Below are 22,453 nucleotides of genomic sequence, written 5' to 3'. Positions count from 1 at the left end.
TTAAAAATAAAAGATCAGAAACCACGGAACAGAAAAAACAGTGGAAGTGCTAAGTAGGCGTGGCACGCGTGCCACAATTAAGCGTAGTTACGCTTAACTGATCCCAGTCGCGTTCTAACATCGCGTGGAGTTGGTAGTCTCGCGACAAACTCATATTGCCCTAGCAATGCCGTACTGCCGTTTTGTAGTGTAAAAATGATAGTACGAGATAAAATCTTAAAAATGGAGGTGTTTCGTATTATCGGTAAGTACGATTTTCATTGTTTTCTAATAAATCTTAATTTATTTCAATTTACTAATATTTAATAGAATGGTTAGTCAAAATCAACCTTAAACAATTAAGATAAAGTTTATTTTGGATTGATTCTATTCCGAAACTACTTCGCTCCGTGTTCGCTACTCAAATAGTGATGTGGCCAAGTAGAATATTGAATTTATCGATTGATATCGATACAAGGATATAAATAAATAGTAATGCAATAATTATAATTTATTAATGAGTGAGACGTTGCATTGATCACTAAATAGACATCAGTAGTTCCTCTAACCTTCATTTAAAATATTTTTAGGTTTCCCAAAGATGCAAGCATCAAAGAGAAATGGATAGATGCAACGGGTAGAGTTAATTGGATGCCAACCAAATCAAGCATGATATGCTCTGAACATTTTTTTAGAAGTCGATTTTATAATATCAAATAAAGGATATAGATATACGAAACTTACTGCGCTTCCATCAATGAAAATCGTTAAGTCTTTTAATCAAATAACCTTGTTATTACTTTCAGTAAGTATTGAAAATACTTGATATTATAATACAAAACAACACACCTCTTAGTTATATTTTTGTATGAAGATTGACTGACTAAATATCAAATTTAATTCATAAACACACTAATTAATTTTTCTCCTATTCATTTTTATATAGGTACTAGATGATGCCCGCGACTTCGTCCGCGTGGATTTAGGTTTTTAAAAATCCTGTGGGAACTTTTCAACTTTCCGGGATAAAAAGTAGCCTATGTCCTTTCCCGGGATGCAAGCTATCTCTGTACCAAATTTCATCAAAAACGGTTGATCGGTTGAGCCGTGAAAAGCTAGCAGACAGACAGACAGACAGACACACTTTCGCATTTATAATATTAGTACGGATTTATTCTCAAAATTTAATTTTGGTTTCAGCCACAAAATGATAAATGTGGTCACTCCAGGTTCTTCAAAAAGACAAAGTGATTCGGAGATTCCTGCGTCTAATCACGTTACCGATTTGATGAAGGCAATAGTCGAAAAATATATACATAAATGTTCGCATACACCATTTATTAAAATTAAAAATAAGACTTTCGAAACGCCAGTTTCTTAACAAATATGTTTTATTTCAAGGGCAATAAATAAAATTTATCTATTTTCATACGTTGCAGTATTTATTGTGCATACTTGTAAAAGGCATGCATACATACCAGCACTTTATAATTACCTTTTTTAATTTTATTTTTGCGAATGAACAAAATAACGAGTATCTATCGATATCGATAGGTAATTCATTGAGCTACGTGGTGCAGCCTTAACTGAGTAGGAAAAAAAATCGACCGATCACGCAAATGTCAACCATATGTTTAAAGTAATTAAGTTTATAATTGCTACTACTTATAATACCGCCATCTATGGTCAAGTAGCGGAATTAATTGGACAATTGAATCTAGTGTGACGTGAGTGTGACTATAGCTCGTAAATACGTTCTTCCGCTAAAGCAAAATAAATCTTATTTCTAGAACGTCAGGGTTTATTTCCAAATCTGTGACGTAGGCTAGTTTTGACTAAACTTAAACGACAAATCAAATGATTTGTTTCTTTGTAGTGCAATATATTATGACTATCGGTATATTTGTATGAGTTTGGCGACAGCGGTTCCTATAGTAATTTTGGTGAATTCTGTTCTTTCTGTTCCGTGTCAGAAACACAGAAAATTGTTTTAATTTTTAATTATAATTCAATTCAATTTAATTTAATTTAATTATAAGACTTCTTTCAGTACCTAACTAAAGACAATAGGTACTTATCATCTAAGGTACAAATACAAATTTCAAATAAACATCATTTGTAGTAGGTAATATACTAACTAACTACATCAATTTCATTTGAAATTAATTAATTTAACTCCATAATTATTAACTTAACTTCATTTGAAATTAATCAATTTAAGAGCAATCCAAATACCACAACCTGGCATGGTTGAGCTTTCAGCCGGATTCATGTTGTCACACCGGGTCCAGGAAAAAAGAGTCTGCAGTCTCCGTACCAGGAAGTATACATTCTTCTATTCCCAACACTCTTACGCATTGTTTACAACTGTAAAGTATAATTTAATATACTGCATACATTAGTAATGGACTGATTATTACAACAATAAAATATTATGTTGGTATAAAAAACAAAATTAAGTACGAGTGTTTCTTGTACTAATAAACTATGTTTAACATATTGTAAGTTAAAAAAGTTGGTACCAATCTGGAATCAGTGATAGTTAGATTTATTTCTTCAATAAAATTGTGCCACCAAACCTAGGTATCTAACAATATAACTTTCAAGATTGTAGTTCACCAGAAAGTACCAGACTTAATTATAATACATTTTTGATGATAGTGGACCACCACCAACCACCAAAGAATTGTGTTATTATTATTTTAAGGTATTCAAAATAAATAAATCTTTTTGATGATCAAGGAATGAATACGACTTTTAGTGGTTCTCCGAACTTTTTGCAGAAATCAGATGCTATTGATATAGTTAGACTTGTACTCAATATAGACACCTAATAGTTACCTCAAGGTGTTCCAAAAAAGGTCCTAACACGCGAATAAACAACAAAGTGATCCTTCAAGGCTTCTTTTTCTTCAATTTTAAGGTTCAGAAGCCTAAAAATGAAAGCTGTAGTGTCTTGTAGAAAATAAACATCGATGTATTATCGATGTATTAAATTACTACTTTCAGTTTTCTCATAAAATAAATATACTTTTCCTAGCACCCTAAGCTAGATTTATGTCACTAATTGTAATTATTTACATTTATATATTTATCAAAATTTGTAAAAATATTCTCAGAAATTTCAGTTGATTTTGTGGAATTCGTGGAATTTGAATTTTGATTGACATTTTATGACAATTGAGTTTTTTTTTTAAATTTATTTAACGGCCCTGGATATCAGTCCTTTAAGGCCTTAGAGTAATTTTTAAAATAGAGTCACAGAGAATAAACTATTTTTTTTCGGTGATTTATGATTTATAATTCTGTGGATGCTGGTGTGCGTAGATAGAGTAATAAAGGTAGATGCAGGAACATTTGCTTTCTCATTCACACTAAAAAGAGAGCACAGATAAAGTTACTAATGTGATAAACAGAGACGCAGCTAACCAATTTTTTGTCCCTTATCGTGTAACTTGTTTTTTTCAAGAATACATACAAGGAATGCAACTTTAGTTGCAAAACAAACTGAGAATTCGTGGCGTAATTGTATTTCTCATTAGTTATTTACTTGTTTTCACATAAAAAACGTTTAATACAAATATTGTTGATCGGTTAATACAAATATGAACAATGGTAATAATAATTGTCGTGTTATTCATCGTTACGTCGTGCTATCGCTATCTCATACGCGGTTACACAGTACTTCAATCTACCTTTATTACTCTACCTACGCTGGTGTGTCATTTCTAGGCATCCGTGCATTCAAAAGCTATAGGAAGCTAACTGGTCTGTGGCAAGCTTCGCCTGCCTGATGTTACATTTTACATACTCTTTGTCAACATGGCGGTCGATCACATTTTTAACTTGTGAATTTTGTGAGCTTCGTTGAAAATAATGGCTTCTGTAATCTGTGCGACTATTTGTGGAGTTTTAAGCCTAATGCAGTTTTAGTTTCAAGTTTCAACTTTGATATAACTTTCTATTGTAATATTGGCTTGACCGTTGTGATTTGTGCGCATCCTGAGGGCCCCAAGCGGCAAGCCCCAGCCCAAGCCGCTTATATTCTAAATATTGATTTTACTAATTTCCCAAAAATGATGATGTACACGGTAAGATTATTTTATACTGAGCTCTGGAAATCTCGGAATTCAATAGGTCATGTACAAATTTGAATGAGTGGTAATGTTTTGGAGGTTGTGAGAATTTTGGAGGTTGTGTGATGGAGCATCACTTGGTTGGTTTTTAGGAAATATCGATGCGATAAATTTGTTACATTGTGAATGGTTGCTGATAATAATAATCACACTGTTTATATCTCTGCCTATATATCGTTGGTCTAGTGAGCATATTCGACTAGGGATGACGACAGTTGAGGGTTCGATTCCCGGATCTGGTCAAAAATAGGTCTACTATGTTTTGTAAAGAACTTCTCATTACTAGCCCAGTTAGGAAGATGGTGTTTCACCCTCATACTCACACACATACACAAAATCATCTTATAGATGCCCAAGCATGCCTGCACCAAACAAATGATTATGCTGGCTTGTCATGCTTGCAGTTACATATTATTATGTAGCCACCATAATACTATCAAGTTTACTTGATCAAGCCTAATGTAAATTAGAGGGTATACTAGAGAGAGATATTATGGTATATATATTAAAGAGTATAGTAAATTATGGTATTTACTATTGGTATATGGTGTTAGGCTATGCCTGCAAAATTGTTAAATATTACTCTTATCATATGAACCACTAAAATCATACAAATTCCTCCACAGGGCACCAGTACTGAACAGGACACCCGCTTCAGTGACAAGGAAAAAAAGCTCATGAAGCAAATGAAGTTTGGTGATTGCTTGACTCAGCAGGTAATAAAATTTTACAGTTAAGCCTTTTTATGAATTTTTAATTCGGATGTTGCATTTGGCAAATGGTAACTGCTAAAATATGTGAGCTGCTTTTTGCCTAAATCAGTTTTAGGTTTGATTCTAATTGCCAATGATTAGATTTATCATGAAGAACTTGAAAAAAACATATCTAAAGTGGCCCTCCTGAGGACCAAGATCTTTGTGTTTAGCATGTAAAAATTATTAAATTAAAATCTTCTAAATATATATATATATATTTTCCTTGTTATTATCTGCAATCAGTCGGGGGACTATAAGCAGATAAATATATAAAAGGAAAAGGTGACTGACTGACTGACTGGCTGACTGACTGATCTATCAACGCACAGCTCAAACTACTGGACGGATCGGACTGAAATTTGGCATGCAGATAGCTATTATGACGTAGGCATCCGCTAAGAAAGGATTTTCGAAAATTCAACCCTTGTGGGAATAATGTAGGAGTTGAAATTTGTGTAGTCCACGCGGACGAAGTCGCGAGCATAAGCTAGTTGAATATAAATTAATTATAAATTATAATTAATTTAAATTAAAACTACAGGAACTGCTAACAATAGTGAAATTGGCCACCCAAACTTAGCCTTTTAGCAATATTTGTGTTTAATACCTGTTCTTTTCACAGGCTTATACTTTAAGATTTGTCAATTTAAAGATTTGTGCACAAAGTGAATTAGCTCAGTTATTTTATTAGTTGATAAAGGACACAAAGCATACATACATACTCATGTATACATCCTATACAGGTGGACATGTCCAAGGTGAAACTGGATGTGCTGAAACCATGGATCACCCAGAAGATCACTGACATTCTCAAGATGGAAGATGACGTTGTCATTGACTACGTCAACAACCAACTAGAGGAAAAGGTGACTAGCATATTTTCCTATTCACAATATAATTATTTATAAACTAATGTAATCATTGCAGTTTCTTTATCTTTCACGAGGCAAAATTTTCAATTAATTTCACTGAGAGATGAATTTAGTGAGCTGAAATCAGAAAAGGAAACTGCAATCGAAGTATGTTAATGTCAAATGTATATTGATTGGCTATGGCTATTTTTATGGTCTCCACCGGTTAGTGTGCCGCTGACGCCGCCTGCCGCCGCCGCCAGCCGCCGCAGCGCGTCCCGCTACACTGTTTCGGAGGCCTTAGCATTCTCAGTCGGTATTTACGGGGAAATTAAATACTAAAAACAATGTTAACTTATTAAAGAGAATTACGCTGTGGACAACCAAGACTCGAATGTAATATCACACTCTGAGGCGCTCAGAGAAAGACTTGACTCGGCGTAGGGAAGTCTCAGTTAGGCTTTGCGTTCAGCATAATGTGGTTTTGTCGCAAAACCCTTACAGGTGCAAGGAATTGAAGAAAGAAGTGTGAACATGGCATCGCGTGCGTGGAAGCGGCGGCAGCGGAGCTCGCGGCGTGCGGCGGCGCAGCGTAGCGTCGCCTCGGCCGTCGCTTCGCCGCCTTCGTCTTGCAGCCGACACCGTTGCTCCACCTGCACTTTTAACGCCATGTATTGATATTATAATGTTTGCTTCCCTACCTGAGTCATTTCTGTGTTGGTATTTGTTGTGTTACATTTTAAAAATATACTCTTTTCGTCGACGCTCTGTACGCCTCCCTGAGTTGTTTTGTTTCATAAATCGGCTTAAAACAAGTCTGAATTAGAATGAACCATGTTACAGATCAGTATGGTGGATCATGTAACTTGAAAGATTTCAGGGCAGTAAAAATGAACAAGTCACTAATGAAGTAATTTTCTCTTCCCCTTTTCCGTTTCCTCACCTCCCAGTTCCCATGTCCAAAGAAGATGCAGATCAACTTGACTGGATTCCTTAATGGCAAGAACGCAAGACTCTTCATGGGTGAACTGTGGGAGCTCCTGCTGAGCGCGCAGGCAAGCGAGAATGGCATCCCGGAATCATTCACCCAGCAGAAGAAAGAAGAGATCAAGAAGAGAATGGTACAGTATTCTAATGTGTGTTGTAAACTTATAAACTCACTAGATAATGCTCCCTACTGTCCGTCTGGATTTAGATTTGTTAAAAATCCTGTGGGAACCTTTTCCTTTTCTGGGATAAAAAGTCAAAAGCTTATGTCAATCTTTGAGATGCAATCTCCAAATTTCATAAAAATCAAATCCTGTGGAAACCTTTTCCGGTATAAAAAGTAGCCTATGTTCATCCTTGAGATGTAAACTAACTGTACCAAATTTCATAAAAATCGGTTAAACTGTCGGCTGTATATATAGTGCGCGCAAAATAAGTAGTCCAATTTGAAATCGAGGCATTGTTTCAAAAACAGATCTCAGCCAGACTTCTGTATTTAATCCTTAGTCTATGTTGCGCAACCTGTGCAAACTGCCAAGTTGCAACTTCAGTGTTTCAGACATTTAAAGTTCATTAAAATAGCCAGATATTTGCTTTCTTATAACTGATGTACAATATTATATTCATAATTTACCTATTTACCAGTTAATTCTAAAACTGAAGTACTATGAGACCATCAATTACAAATCACCTCTTTCCCTCCCAAAATATTGTTAAAATTTTATTAATACAAAATAATTGGCGTCAAAAAATCATTTACTAAGGCTCTCCCAAGCAGCTGCTAAATTTTGGCCGGAATAACGACTGATATTTGAAAGAAATGATAAGTGTTTGTTCAAGTTGCTCCCGTGGCGTCGTCGTTACATGTTACTTGAGCAGGCATATATCGCTAACCAAGTCAACATTCCGGCCGTGATTTCGCGTCTGTTTGGGAGAGCCTTAGTAGTAAATTGTGAATTCGTCCCTAAAGGAAGAGCAACAGAAGGACAAGGACAAAGACAAGGATCGTCGTAGGTCCCGCTCGCGCTCGCGGCGGCGTTCGCGCGACCGACGGCGCTCGCGGTCTCGCTCGCGTGATCGTTCTACTGACAGGAAGTGAGTATTATTAATTATTATTATCCCTTGTGTCTAGGTATTATATCTGCTTAATGCCAATGGATAGTGACTGCGGAACTAAGGAAAGAATCCAAAAAACCATAATATAAAATCGTGAACACAGGCGTAATTTAGATATTATCTCTTCATAAACAAAGCCATTATCCACGTTAAAGTATCCTCCGATAATTTCTAAACTTCTTAGTGGACTTCAATGATTTCTATAGACTTGTAGAGTACATAAGACTAGCTGTGCAAAGCAGGTGCGAGCTCTCTAGTCTTTGTATGTAAATTTTTTAAACAGCTGAGCCTCTGCTCGAGTGCAATTTCTGAACATTCTTTTCGGTGGGGGTGTGTTATAGAGGTGGTCCAAATATTGCGTAACTAATAGTTGAATTGAGGTTTTTGAGGCCAAGTGATTGACGATATGGAATCAATATAAATGTTATTCATAACAGGCATCGCAGTGGAGGCAGCCCGCGGCGGTCGAGGAGGCGCAGCCGCGACCGAAGCAGCCAGCCGAAGCCGCCGCACGTTGACGAAATCAAGCTACCAGAACCTAAAGGTACAGAATACTAACTATCAGTACCCTTATTATAAATGCGAAAGTGTGTTTTTTTGTTGGTTTGTACTACAATCACGTCGCAACGGTGCAACGGATAGACGTGATTTCTTGCATGGTATTTCACCCTTTAGGGGTTGAATTTTCAAAAATCCTTTCTTAGCAGATGCCTACGTCATAATGGCTATCTGCATGCCAAATTGCAACCCAATCTGTCTAGTAGTTTGAGCTGTGCGTTGATAGATCAGTCAGTCGGTCAGTCACCTTTTCCTTTTATATATTTAGATTAGAACTAATTATCCAGTTTCAGCTTAAAATGTTTAAATGTGAAGCAAATAGTAATTACAATATATTTTATGCAGAAAATGGAAAGTCCCCTGAGAAGAAGACGGATGATGTTGAAGTCAAGGAAGAAGTGAATCACAATTCAACAGCTGAATCTATCAAAGATGAGTCGAAGCAAGACGACTCATTGAAGGAGAAAGATGACGATAAAGAAGCAAAAGTTAAATCTAGATCAGCATCACCCAACAAGTAATTATCTTTGATTCTCTATATTGTAACACTTATGACTTTTTAGGTGCAAATCTCTAAATGAACTCTGAACTACTTTACAACTTGCTTTGAATTCAAACAATTGTTTTTGCCCAGTTTTATAATTTAAAATTTTAAATCAGACTATAAACTATCTATGGCTAAATCGCACGCGGATAATTATCGACTAGTTTCATATGGATGTCTCAGTCAGATTTAATAATTAACTTTCAAAAAGGAGTCCAGAAGGCCAGTTTTTTAGAGTTCCATACCTAAAGGGTAAAAACGGAGTCCTATTAATTTATGCGTGCGTTAATAGATCAGTCAGTCAGTCAGTCAGCTTTTCCTTTTATATATATATAGACTAGCGTATACCCGCGACTTCATCCGCGTGGACTACAAAAATTTCAAATTCTGTTGTACCCCTTTGCGTTGGTATTTCACCCCCTTAGGGGTTGAATTTTCAAAATCCTTTCTTAGCAGAACTACGTCATAATAGCTATCAGCATGCCAAATGTCAGCCCTATCCGTCTAGTAATTTAAGATCAGTCAATCAGTCAGTCAGCTTTTCCTTTTATATGAAAGATGAATCCTTCTTCTTCTTTCATTTCATTGTATTACAAAAGATTGAAGGTAATTTAAGTTATTGTAAACAGGTCAGCTGTTGAAAAAGCAGAGGAGAAACCGGTGGAGAAAAAACGCAACTCGTCGAGCGAACGTCGTTCCTCGTCCGCATCATCCCGTAAGTCTGTTTCTCATTATCATTACTCATCATCAACACCATCATCATCACAACTTATCATCAGCCCACTACTGGAAACGGGTGAAAGACCAAGAAAGGTGAAGACTCAAGTGTGGACCGGTCACGGTGGACTTGCACATTATCTCCACCGCTTGCATGCAGGCTGGAGCTCGAGTTTGTGGTTGACTCAGAAATTACAACCTCGAACTGGAGTTCCCTGTTACGTGGTGAACGTTTGGGACCAAAATTCGCCGACTTTTGCTTTGGTGTCATTAGGGCAGTGGCGAAAACAAATAAATAAATAAAATTATACCTACTGTCTTATAATATAATAAATAAATATTTACCAACACTTCTTTCCTTCCAATTTAATACCTGACCTAAAACATAAATATCAGGGGGTTCTCAGAATGAGAATTCTCAGGCAAGTCTGCTCACACCGCGCCGCCCGTAAGTGTTGATTGCAACAGCATGCTCTGCACGATCGTGTGATAACGAACAAAGAGAACACTTTTAACTTGTATTAATTGTTGTGGAAAGGTGGGAGTGCAAAGAAGCGGTCTTCGCACAAGAAGCGGCAGTACCGCTCCAACCGCGACTCCTCCGCCAGCGGCAGCCCGCGCCGCAGTTCCCGCAGAGAGAGGTCAGTATCCTCAGGCCGGGCCCACAAGGGCACGTGACCCGAGAAATATACCTACGGTGGCGCATCCCTTTTTTTTTTTTTTTTTTTTTTTTTTTTATTAACTATCAAATATTGAACATTTTACAAATACTTTTAACACAACAAAAAAACCACTAAGGTTTAGTATGTTGCTTATCATTCCGTCCATTAATCGATTTTGGGTATAGTGCTACCATAAATAATATATACATTATGTATAGAAGCACTAGCACTAGGGAGCGTTACATGATAATAATTTGTTATATTTAATTTTTCAAAAATGGGAATTGTTAATATTTGTTTTGAAAGTATGATTTTAACTTCGACGGCACTCACGTAACTCTTATTTCTTATGAGAGAAAGAGAGAGAGAGAGAGAGAGAGAGAGGGAGGGGAGGAATAAGAGTTTATGAATGTGTAGTGTGTGCGCTTGTGCGCACTCACTTGTGCACTGTAACCAGGCTGGGCTCGCTTGGTCACGTGACCCTTATCTCTTGTGTGTGAGCCGAGTGCTTACGCGATAGGAAGAGATGCGTTATATAAAATTTTAAGATGCCACTGTACCAGCTGAATTACACTTTATTTCGTACTCCCAAGAGTCGCTATTTTATTGAAACGTGATTTTATTTGAATGATGTTTCTCTGGAAAGTACTGTTAAAGCCGTAGTCTGCTGCAAAGTGCAAACGCCGTAGGTCTTGTTTGGCGTGTCTTGATACTTGAACGATTCGAATGGGATTTCTCAAAAAACTAAATGCATACTTACTACTTCGTCCGCGTGGATTTAGGTTGTTTAAAAAACCCCTGAAAACTCTTTGGTTTTCTGGGAAAAAAGTAAGCTATCCATGTCCAAAATCGGTTAAACGTGGAAATTACCTTTCCACCGCCCGCCAGACACGCTTTCGCATTTATAGTTTTAGTACTATGTCGTATACTTTTTGTATAAGTGTATTTTTTGTAAATGTTTGTTAACTTGTTTATGTGTAATATGAACACGGTTTTATTGTTAGGAGTAAGTCGCGACGTCGCAGCAGCCGGCCACGGCGATCGGTGGAGCGGCGGGAGCGGGAGCGCGAGAGGGAGAGAGAACGCGAGCGTGAAAGACGCCGCCGGGAGCGAGAGAGACGTGAGAGGTAATACTCATACATTTTGTGTAACTGCTAGCTTGATAGGGTGCCAAATATCCACGACTACTTTTTAATTACCACGAAACCATGTTAAATGCGAATACAGGAAAGTAGAGATGGGAGTTATTGGCTATTTCTGGCTACGGTTATCCAACAGTTATTTAGTTTCAATACCGATATTGATAACCGTTGCCGAATATTCGTATCAGAGGTTTCCATTGAAGTAACTAAGCTAGCTGCCGTATCAATGCCGTCTATAGCTAGCGCGCGCATATTTCACTGAAATAAAACCAATTTTACTTTCATGCGTGAAGTAATCACAAGCTTAAGTTCATAGCAGCAAAGTTTAATTATAATGATCATTGACATAGGTCAAACTATAGTGGACGCCTGCACGGATAGTTTGCCACAGTCCAGTTGACCAAAAACATTTCAAGACGATTGATAAACCAAAGAGGTCCTTATCTTTATTACTCTAAGGCTAACTGTAATAAAATTGATAGATCAAAGTGTAATGGACAAGTACTTGTACAGTTAAGCCTTAGCGAAATAGAGATAAGGTCGGCTTTGGTTTATCAAGTTCTTAGTTACTAAGCCGGTAGCCAATAACCGCTCCTTCTCAGCTTTCAGTGAAAGAAAGAAAGAGAAGGCATAATTATTGCGTTTTTAGTTACCAAAAAACCAAACAATGCATTGTCAGTTGCCGGTTGGCAGCGTTGCGTTGTCAAGTGGTTCGTCATAGATGATAGCTGATAACCGTTGCTAGCTACGACAATAACGTTACGGTACGCTTTAGGCACGGCAGCGGTTTTCAGTTTCGTTAAGCTGTAGCGGACACATGTCCCACACAGGAAAGATTTTATTGTTTTAAATGTGCAATAGGATTTTTTTAAACTTTAATTTACCAAAGTTCTTTTTTTTTTGAAAATGTGAAAATGTGTGAACACACGAAACGTAAAGTCAACGCTGCGCGTCACATGCTCGCTAATAATATTTTGACCAATTATTATTATTATTGCTATTATTATATTTTTTATGATAGTAATTAAAGGACACTCAATTTTTTTATACTGTAAACGTGTCTTGAATTTACACTGCAGATTTTTTGTTGGTTATTAAATTTTAGTGGTGGTGGTTTGTGGCGAAGGCCATAGATAATTTCTTTCACTACTTTCGTTCGGATACCCGAGTCTTCCCGATTAGGGTTTCGTCACAGCTGTCCAAACTACGGTGGTAGACTTCAGCGCTCTTTTTACCTGACGCTTATTGATTCTGATATTTTTTTTAAGAGGATCGTCTAGTTGTAAATTTTCATACAAAAAGCGATAACATTTTTCTCCCCTTAAATGGAAAATTCTCCCCTATGAAGAACTATGCTCGTACGTTTTAATTTTGAAGAAATATTGCTTATGTTAAAAGTTACTAGCATCTAAATATCCACATTTCCAATTCAGTCCAATTTTTGACCTAAAACTTTCTTGAGTATTTTTATTTTTTTAATTTAACCAAACTAAAAGACGAAAAAATAAAACGCACGAGAAGGTGTGTGAATCTAATGAAACCAAAATTGTCTAATTTTGTAAACGTCTGGGCACCCGAAACAATATTTCAAGAATAAAATGTACGCAAATGCCTACTTGACTTGCAACTCTCTCCATCTTTCACAAGGAGAAGGCAGCGAGGCGGCGTGAAACAGATAGCATTTTTGAAAATACCTACTCCTTGCTATATTATTATATCATAGTTTAAGAAATACATATTTTATTTTGCTAATATTGGTGAGTTATAATACCAGGTCGCGAGAACGTCGCCGATCGCTTGAAAAACGTAGACGTTCGCATTCACGCTCTCGACGACGTTCAAGAGACAGGTAATTTATTTATTTATCTTTATTTGTGCTCGTTTTTGCTATGTAATTAACACTCATAGTAGTCTCGAATAATCATTTAAGGCCAGGGAAAAATCCACTCGAATGTGTCGTATGGAAATGTTAGAAGGGCGCCATATTTGCGCGCATAGAGAGACCGCTATACACTTTCCACAGATAAAGTATAGTGTGTGTATGTTCATTTTTTCTTTATATTGGCTTCGCGTGATATGTCACTAATGTGTTCTTACTTGTATTATTGACGACATCCGTAGTTTATGGTAATTTTTCAGTATATTTTTTTTTACTTTTGAAATGTAGTATATGTCGCAGACGATGACGGACGAATTAGGTCCGCGTATCTGTCTTTAGTAAAATTTGATACACTACATATATTGGAGTGCAGATAAAGTTCATTTTACTTTGCAATATTTTTGAAAAGATGTTTATAAGCAAGTGAAACACGCGTCCACACTCCTAAGCATCTGTTGGAAATCTATATATATAAAAGGAAAAGGTGACTGACTGATCTATCAACGCACAGCTCAAACTACTGGTAGACGATAGGGCTGAAATTCGGACATGCAGATAGCTATTATACGTAGGCATCCGCTAAGGAAAGGATTTTTGAAAATTCAAACTCCGAAGAGGGGTGAAATAGGCGGGTTTGAAATTTTGTAGTCCACGCGGACAAAGTCGCGCGAGCATAAGCTAGTAAATACATAATTTCTCGAGTGAATAGATGGCCTTAAATATTATAGTCACTAAGTTAGTTCTATTTATGCGGAGACGAAATCAGGCGCCAGTCATAACATAGAGGGTGAGATCTATTGAGCGCAATCTGACTTTGCTCAAACTCAAGATTGAGTTAAACGAGATAGATTTATGTCAGCGACATACATCTGTCTCGTTTTAACTTTGTCTTAAGCCTAAGCAAAGTCAGAGTGCGCTCCATAGATCTCTTACTCTGACTGTCCTTCGTCTGCATCGACCCTAACGTGTGCAAAACCAAAGATCTGAGAGGGTTCACTGTGTATGATAGGTCTCGTGACCGCGGTCGGCGTTCGCGGTCGCGCAGGCGCTCGCGCTCTCGGCACCGCTCCGGTCGCCCCTCCAGGGAGCGCCGTTCCCGGGACAGACGCTCCAGGGACAGGACCAGGTACGTGTTTATGATGTTAACTTCTTAAAGACATTTACGTCGAATTGTTTGAAACAGATTCAAGATTCCACAGGTTGTCACAGACGAGACTCCACAGGATTCTTGTGATTAAATTGATCTCTACTTAAATTATTGAATTTGTTTCGAACAACTAACTCAGCATTTGTCAATAAATTTCACTTTATGTCAGGGATTACTGGACGTATTTTCTGAAAGATGTTCCTTTCCTTAGAATCCATCGCTTGGTCGGTATTCAATGCACGCAAAGTCAATGTCAAATGATTGACTTTGATCAAAGTCAGATATTGGATTTGTAAGATATATGCCCGGTTTCTGAGAACTTTTATCGACGGTTTAAATCTATTCAAATTGGCGCTTTTGGTCCGATAACTCGAGCGAGTGCGTGTTCTAAAACAACGCAATGCAAGATAAACTCCGTTCAATAACTAACTGCCAATGTGCGCCGTTTGTCGATTTCATAAAGTTATTTGACGTTTCATCTGTCGGTAGGTAGTTCATGGTTTGCGTATTTTTAGATTAAAAAGTATTTTAATAGTAAGTTGTTCGTTACTTTACAAAAACAGTGTTTAGCCACTTATTTAGCATAGAAAAAAATACTATTATAAAACTAGTGTTAATATATGCATTTCAAACTCGTTTCCTGTAACAGACCCATCTAGTAACAGAATAATGAACTGGTCATCGGTTTCATAGTTTTTGTTGTATTCAGAAACGCATGGACAGTTAAACGACGTTTATCTTATACATAACTTTATTGAATTAACAGCTAATGAGAACATAACTGACGAGTTCAGAAACCGGGCATTAGTGATCCATTGCTATCTCGGAATTCAATACATACTTCGCGCCGAAATAACCACTTTGCAGCCTTGCATAACAAATAACTATTTCAGCAGGGACAAGAGATCTAGGGATCGCTCCGGGAAAGAAGTAAGAAGATCGAGGGACAGGAAATCACGGGACAGGAGGTCGAGCGATCTGATTAAGGAACGTTTAGAAAAGTCCGTCTCCATACCGCGTAAAGGTTCGTATTATATACTCGCGTGAATTTAGGTTATAAAGAAGAACACTGTTTTCCCAAGATAAAAACAGCCTAATTCATTACCTTTTACCTGCCTTTAGTGTCATATCAACATCGGTTAATCTGTTTCAAGCATTAGCCTGGAGAAACAGCTGGATAAAATAATTAAAATTGAGTCTGTTTTTTGATTTCTGGAAGTAACTATTATATTAAAATTTAATAAAATTGTGAAATTATAATTTAATCTTATCTGTTTAAATGTAGATTCGATTCAAATGTCCAAATTTTTTTGAATTCTGCCACAGTTATAACAGTTTTATGTATTTTATCACAGAAAATATCGAAAAACTGCGGAAGAAGTCACCTGAACGAATATCCATCCCTCGGGAACGGTCCAAGGAACGGGTGGCATCTAGTTCTAGCAGAGAGTCGTCCGTTGTTCAAGAAAAACCTGCACCTCAAAATGAAATTCAGACAACCAAAGTTCAATCATCAGATGAAGAAGATAGAGATGATTTCATTGCGGTTCCAGTGTTACGCGAATATTCTAAGAGTTTGTCTCGCACTCCGTCTCCTTTCCTAAGAAAACATGAAATAGAAAATAATAAGAAATGTGACAGATCGGGAGACGACGCTTCTGGCAAAGAACAGAATGAAGAAGAGACTAAGGTTCCTGAAGTGAAGAAAACAAAACGCAAAGGAAAGCGCTCTGAATCCGAAAGCGGGAGCAGCGAAGAAGTGGCTAAATCGAAAAGCAAATCTAAACCTAAACGCAAAGAAAAACCTACTACAAAGAAATCGAAGAAAGCTAAAAAAGAGACTTCGTCAAGCGACAGCGATTCTGAAGATTCTTCGTCGAGCGATTCTGAAGAAGATCGCAAAAAGAAAAGCAAAAAGAATGCTAAGAAGAAGTTGGCAAAGAAGGGGCGAAAGAAGAGGGCAAGATCTTCAAGTTCGGAATCGAGTTCCGAGGAAGAAGTTAAGCGTAAGAGCTCTAAAGCCAAACACAAAGGTATGCCAGAGGACTCGGACACTGAAAAGAAATCCAAAAAGCGATCTAAAGATACTACTTTGGATCGTCCGAGACTAGAGAAAACTGAAAGCAAACAGGTCAAAGATAGATCAAAGAAATTGACAATTCTGAAGACTCGCATGAAGATAGTTCAGATAGGGACGAGAAGTCAAATAAAAAGAAAGCGAAGCAACGATCTACTTCTTCAGAAAAAGAATTAAACGTAAGAAGATTGACCTTGTTAAGGAAAAGGTGGGATCACCAGAAGTTTCTAAGCCACGCAAAGGAGAGGAGAAACCGTCGAAAACAAAACACGCGGATGAGTCGAAATCCAAAACTCGCGACGAAAGTGAGAAGAAAGCCAAGAAAAGAGAAAAAGAAGACTCATCTTCTGATAGCGACCAAGTGACAAAGAAAAAGCCTAGAGAGAAAGCTTCAGACTCTGAATCAGATTCAGACAGCGATGAACCTAAAAAGTCCAAAAAGGCAAAGAAACATAAGAAGCATTCAAAGAAGCATAAGAAACACAAAAAACACAAGAAATCGTCTAAACGCAAAGACGATTCCTCGGACAGTGACGAGGCTGAGGAAGAAGAGGAAGAGGAAGGAAAAGTTAACAACGAGGACTTAGAAAAGAAACTCCGAGAAAGAGCTTTAAAGTCTATGAAAAAGCAGACGAGCGCATCTGGCTCTGACTAGTGGTTGTTTACATTTTAGGATCAATGCACCTGATCTGCATTTGTACTGCAAATCAACTGCAAAATTGCAGCTTGGATGCGGTTTTAGTTTAGTGGACTAAGAGTAAAGCCACATGATGCATTGCTTTGGCGGTGCGGCGTCTGAGCGGTGCTGCTGCGTCATCCTACATTGAAATCGCTGTACCACATACCACACGATGCGTTACGACGTCGTCGGCGCCTCAACGGACTTGACGAACGGACAACGCCATCGCTTTCTGCCGGAGCGGCAACGGTCCAGCGGTCGGCGATGCAACGCACCGAAAAACGCATCGTGTGACCTTAGTCTTAACTGCATAAAACCATATCCAAACTTCAATTTTGTGGATGGCTTGCAGTCCAATTAATTGCATCTGTATCCAAATCGTCTGCATAGACCCTAAAAGTGACATTGATTTTCCTTCATCAATTTAAATGTTTGTGTGTAAGCCACCGTTACAATTTTATAGAAGATGCGTGCAACTGATCTTGACGATTATGATTGATTCTGTTTCAAAAATCACACCTTTAAACATTTAAGTGATGATTGAGATGTAAAACATTTTAATTTTACTCTATGCAACAGTTTTAATGAAATAGGATGCTTAAGATAACAACATTTCTTTATTAGTAATAAAATTTCCTAAATATTCATCATTGTTTTATTGTTACATAATCACGAATGACTTATTTTATGTATTGTAAATCACAGATTTTGTAGGTATACCGTTTCATTGAGACGGCTCGTGAGGGAGGGGGCGGGTTGCGGGAGGGTGGCATTTGATATAAAAATCAAGGCACGCTGCTGTCACCCTCCCGCAAGTTGGGGTAGGCCCCACGATCCCTCAGTCAAGCGGTACACCTATAGTATCACAATAATTTATTACTCTAACAGAAAGTTAAAGTTGTTAACAAATTATTATATTATTAAAACAAATAAAATATGTTTAGGTCTTTGGTTTAACAATTACAAAAATATAGGTAGTTATAAGTATAACACAACAGACATTTCAGTAGTTTTCTACACAGCTGTCAGCTAATGAAATTACAAAATAACAGTAATTTCCGGTAGGAGTAAAATGTGCTACGCACACAATCCACACTGCACGGCCGTAGATATCTAATAGCTAAGTGTTGAATCCGGCAGGAGCTCCGACGCGGATCTGTTTAGAATGAATTGACAGTTCTTTGAATGTGCTCGGTCTGTGCACTGGCATGAATTCACCCTTATGTTAGTGCATTCTATAAAGTACCAAGGTGCTATTTTCACTTATCTTCGCGAATAACCCCTGTAACCTGTAACTAAACTCGGTAGAATGCGCTGGCTGTAGATGTTTCCATAACCAGCCTTTTGTTATAATAATCCGTATCCGAGATTCCGGCCGCCTTGGTAGGATGGATTGTTATAACCATAGTAGGAAATCAAACCGCCGTTTCCACCATAACCACCATAGCCGCCATTGCCGCCACCGTATCCTGCATTGTTGATATATCCACTGGCACCATCCAGTGCACTGGCTCCAAAACCACTCGTACTGATAACCCATTGGGAAAATCCGGTGCTCCATAGCCCATGTTTGACCATACCCCCCATATGCCTTCCTCCATCACAATGATTATCCCTCAGAACCGTGGCCACCAATACCCCATTAACGCATAACCGCTGCTGTTCCATAACCAGGTGTTTTTTATTGCAGCCTTCATATCCACCACCTAATGTATTGTAACCCGGGTCGTAATAATCGCTTCTGTCTATTGTTCCGACACCAGTTATGGAGAATCCATATCCGCCAGGAGAGTGTCCTCCCCAGTTTGAGTATTGATTTGAATCTGTAATGAGGAAAATAAGTTAATGATTTCGCAGGCAATCGATTTAGTTGGAATTTCTAGACGCAAATCATTGTTTTATCTCTTTCGACATCGAAAATATTTTTTTACTATGCATGTCAATTATTATTATTGAGATTGAGAAGATAAATTAACGAAAAAACCGGCCAAGTGCGAGACAGACTCGTGCAACAAGGGTTCCGTATTACAGTCGTATTTTTTCGACACTTCGATAATTCAAAAACTATGATGCATAAAAATAAATAAAAATCTGTTTTAGAATGCACAGGTGAAGAACTTTCATATGGTACCCCACTTGATATAGATATCTTCAAAAATTTAAAATACTAATTATTAGATCATGACCACAATTTAATTTATTTGTGTGATGTAACCACAAATACACGGTTTTCAGATTTTTTCCCCTAATGTTTGCTGTAAGACTTACCTACCTGCCAAATTTCATAATTCTAGGTCAAGGTAGGTTTCTTGACAGACAGACAGACAACAAAGTGATCCTATAAGGGTTCCGTTTTTCCTTTTGAAGCACGGAATCCTAAAAATAAGTGAAGGTATACCTAGTACGCGACAGGTTGAGATGGCAATCGGGGTATGAGACGAGGGGACGACGACGAACTAGGAATCGGCTTAGCTTACTGTAACGATTGTATATCAGGTAGAACTGCTGCTACAGCTTTCGTCCTAATAACAATTAATTATTGTAGCCACTTGGGTACTTACAAGAACTGCTTGCGGTTTTGAGATCGTCGGTAGTTCCTTTTACTTGTCTAGAGACGAGAGCCGCTTTCTTTTGCCCTGATAAATTTTCAGGAGCTGCTTGCGTGGACACCATGACCAGCAGCGATATTAGGCATTTGTAATAATAATATATCATCTGTAAAATTATTGTAACGTGGTTTACATAGTCAAGACTAGCAACCCGCCCCGGCTTCGCACGGGTAGCTTATTACGATTTTCGCATGGATCTCTAACCAAAAAAAAATATATAGCCTATGCCACTACGGAATAATGTACATAGCTTTCTAATGGTGAAAGATTTTTTGAAATCGGTCCAGTAGTTTTTGAGTTTATTCGTTTCAAACACAAAAATACAAATCTTTCCTCTATAATATTAGTAGGTACAGGTACGGCTGTATAAAGTAAGTACAATACCTATATACAAAACCTAGGAGTACCTAGGTATAGTGAACCTATAGAGTGTATTTATAGGTCTTAAAAAAATTACTTAAGTAGGTACCTATTTATATCGTGAGTTGGTTTTCGTGTTACCTACCTACCTACAAGTTACGATTCAGTAAGTACATGAATAATGACATGCTTGGGCCTTTTCATTGCAAATTAACATGAAGTAATTACTATGTGAAGGCAACATTAACATGTAGGTAGGTAAGGTGTGTCTGCGTTTAATATTTTGACCCTCAACTTCAGTACAATAATCGACTGTGAGTAAGATCATTCTCACGTTAAAGTGACCTAACATACATAAGTGCAATAATCACAGGAACAAGTGTTTTATCTATCTAAATAAAATCATTTTAATATGATGCATGATATTCAACAACTTTACCTCTAAAAAGCTTTATTACAGGTTTGTGCTCAATAAAAATGCACCAAATATGCTGAGGAATCCTTAAAAAAACTCGAATTAATGGTAAGTATAAGCGGTGTAGTGGAGCGGGTAAGATGTGCTATGTAGAATTGTAAATGAGCCGCCGCGAGGTACCAATAGTACGCCACAGGTCGAGATGGCGATCGGCGTGGGGACGCCCCGCACACCCGCATAGCCCCCGTGCTAGCACGGTGCGGGATAGCGCGGGTGGCATGTGGGTGTGCGGACGTCCCTTCCCCTCATACACCGATTGTCATCTCGACCTGTCGCGTACTATAGACACATGAGTAGATATCCCTAGTACTATAGATGTGCGACTTGAGCCAAGCAATGCACCGACGCGACGATGCACGGTAATGGGCTGATTACACCTACCGAGTAGTGAAGCGAGACAGTAAAATGTCACTCGGCCGAGACAGTGCTGTGGTGGCCGTTTATACGTATTTCGAAATTGCGCCGAGCACCCGTACCTAAGTGTTTATACCAACCGAGTACCTACTCGGCCGAGGACACTGACTCGCCACTGTACTCGTTAGGTGTAATCGTACCATAAGGAGAGCACGGCACGCGGCGGCACATAGCTACACTACTCGCGCATCCGTAGCTCCCAACAATAGCTCCCATCCGTAGCTCCTAGCACGCATGCGTCCATATAAAAAACAGCTGCGTTGAACCCGTTTCCACAAATGCTAAGCTATGTGGAGCATTGAAATTTGAAAATGATTGGTGGATATCACACACACATCCACATTATAGCCCAGAGAGTATTAATTTTTTTTGAATGTTCCGGTCACAGTTTTCGCACAGGGCTATTTTATATTGATTTCTCGGCAGCAAGTGGCAGCAATAACAATTTAATAGTAGAGTAATTAATTAGTGGGTCCTTCATACTGAGTATCGTACCTTGACTGGGCTAATATCTCTAGTGGAAAAGTAGCCAAAAGTCTGTCTTTTAGTATGGACGAAAAAAGGACGGCCTTTTCCGTCCATATAACTATACCAACTTTTAAAACTAATATAATAGATCTACGCCATAATAAATACCTAGGTACCTCGGTATTGTGACTGAAGCTATACTATTTATTCATTCAGAATGTTATCACTTCTGAATCAGACGTCTCGGTTCACTAGTTCTAAAACCTATTCTAAATAATAATAATTAGGTACTATTGTGTTCAACATTGGGAAAATTAAATAGGCTAAGTACAACGCACATTATAAATTCGTTCAAACGTAGAATAAAATTGTCACTTGAAAATTATTACGGTTTTACAAAGAAAACACATTTGAATTACGATTTTTTTTACATTATCTTATCATTGTCTGTACCTACCTACATTTTGTAGTCTTACTATTACAAAATGAATTGAAAATAATATCTAATTCTACATATTAAGTATATTGAAATAAAATAATATTATAAGTAGGTAGGTACTTATTCCTAGCTAAGACGTCATAATATCGAGGACCTTCAGTCCTACTTATTCTTAGTTTGGATCCTGAACAATAAGACTTACTTACGAACTTTTATCTTCAAAAATTGACCTATTTTCTATTTTGTAAATATGAAGTAAAGTAGTTACATAAAACTTACGTTGCAATAGTTAATTAATAACTTCCTCTATTTTATTAGCGAAACACTCGGCACTAGCTGCGGATGAGTTTAGATGCGCTCTGCGTGCGTACGCATACGTTCAAACCTTTATAAACCGTGGGAGTTTTTGTCTTGTAATTGACAATGGTCACTGGGAAGTAATGAGTCCGTTTGTAGGCA

The 22,453-nt window shown here is 37.8% G+C and overlaps 1 protein-coding gene, 1 long non-coding RNA gene and 1 pseudogene across 2 annotated transcripts; 1 reads left to right on the top strand and 2 right to left on the bottom strand.

Moving 5' to 3' along the window:
• Positions 1-1,302: 1,302 nt before the first annotated feature.
• LOC138402349 (uncharacterized) lies at positions 1,303-3,126 on the bottom strand. Its single transcript, XR_011236750.1, has 2 exons — positions 2,821-3,126; positions 1,303-2,346 (listed from the first exon to the last, which is right to left on the bottom strand). It is a non-coding gene; the product is annotated as an uncharacterized lncRNA (long non-coding RNA).
• Positions 3,127-3,779: 653 nt separating this feature from the next.
• On the top strand, positions 3,780-17,874 carry LOC117982701 (serine/arginine repetitive matrix protein 1-like). Its single transcript, XM_069498569.1, is given in 16 exon segments — positions 3,780-4,070; positions 4,742-4,831; positions 5,614-5,736; positions 6,672-6,842; positions 7,679-7,803; positions 8,262-8,368; positions 8,728-8,899; positions 9,556-9,641; positions 10,182-10,284; positions 11,310-11,432; positions 13,222-13,296; positions 14,336-14,452; positions 15,367-15,497; positions 15,829-16,613; positions 16,616-16,721; positions 16,724-17,874. Coding segments are annotated over 16 exon segments (2,811 nt in total). The 5' UTR covers positions 3,780-4,055; the 3' UTR covers positions 17,206-17,874.
• On the bottom strand, positions 15,903-22,405 carry LOC117982539 (uncharacterized; annotated as a pseudogene).
• Between the last annotated feature and the right edge of the window lie 48 nt (positions 22,406-22,453).

Source organism: Maniola hyperantus, chromosome 5, assembly GCF_902806685.2.
Source record: "Maniola hyperantus chromosome 5, iAphHyp1.2, whole genome shotgun sequence".
In the NCBI taxonomy this organism is placed as follows: domain Eukaryota; kingdom Metazoa; phylum Arthropoda; class Insecta; order Lepidoptera; family Nymphalidae; genus Maniola; species Maniola hyperantus.
This window is presented reverse-complemented; position numbering and strand designations above follow the sequence as displayed.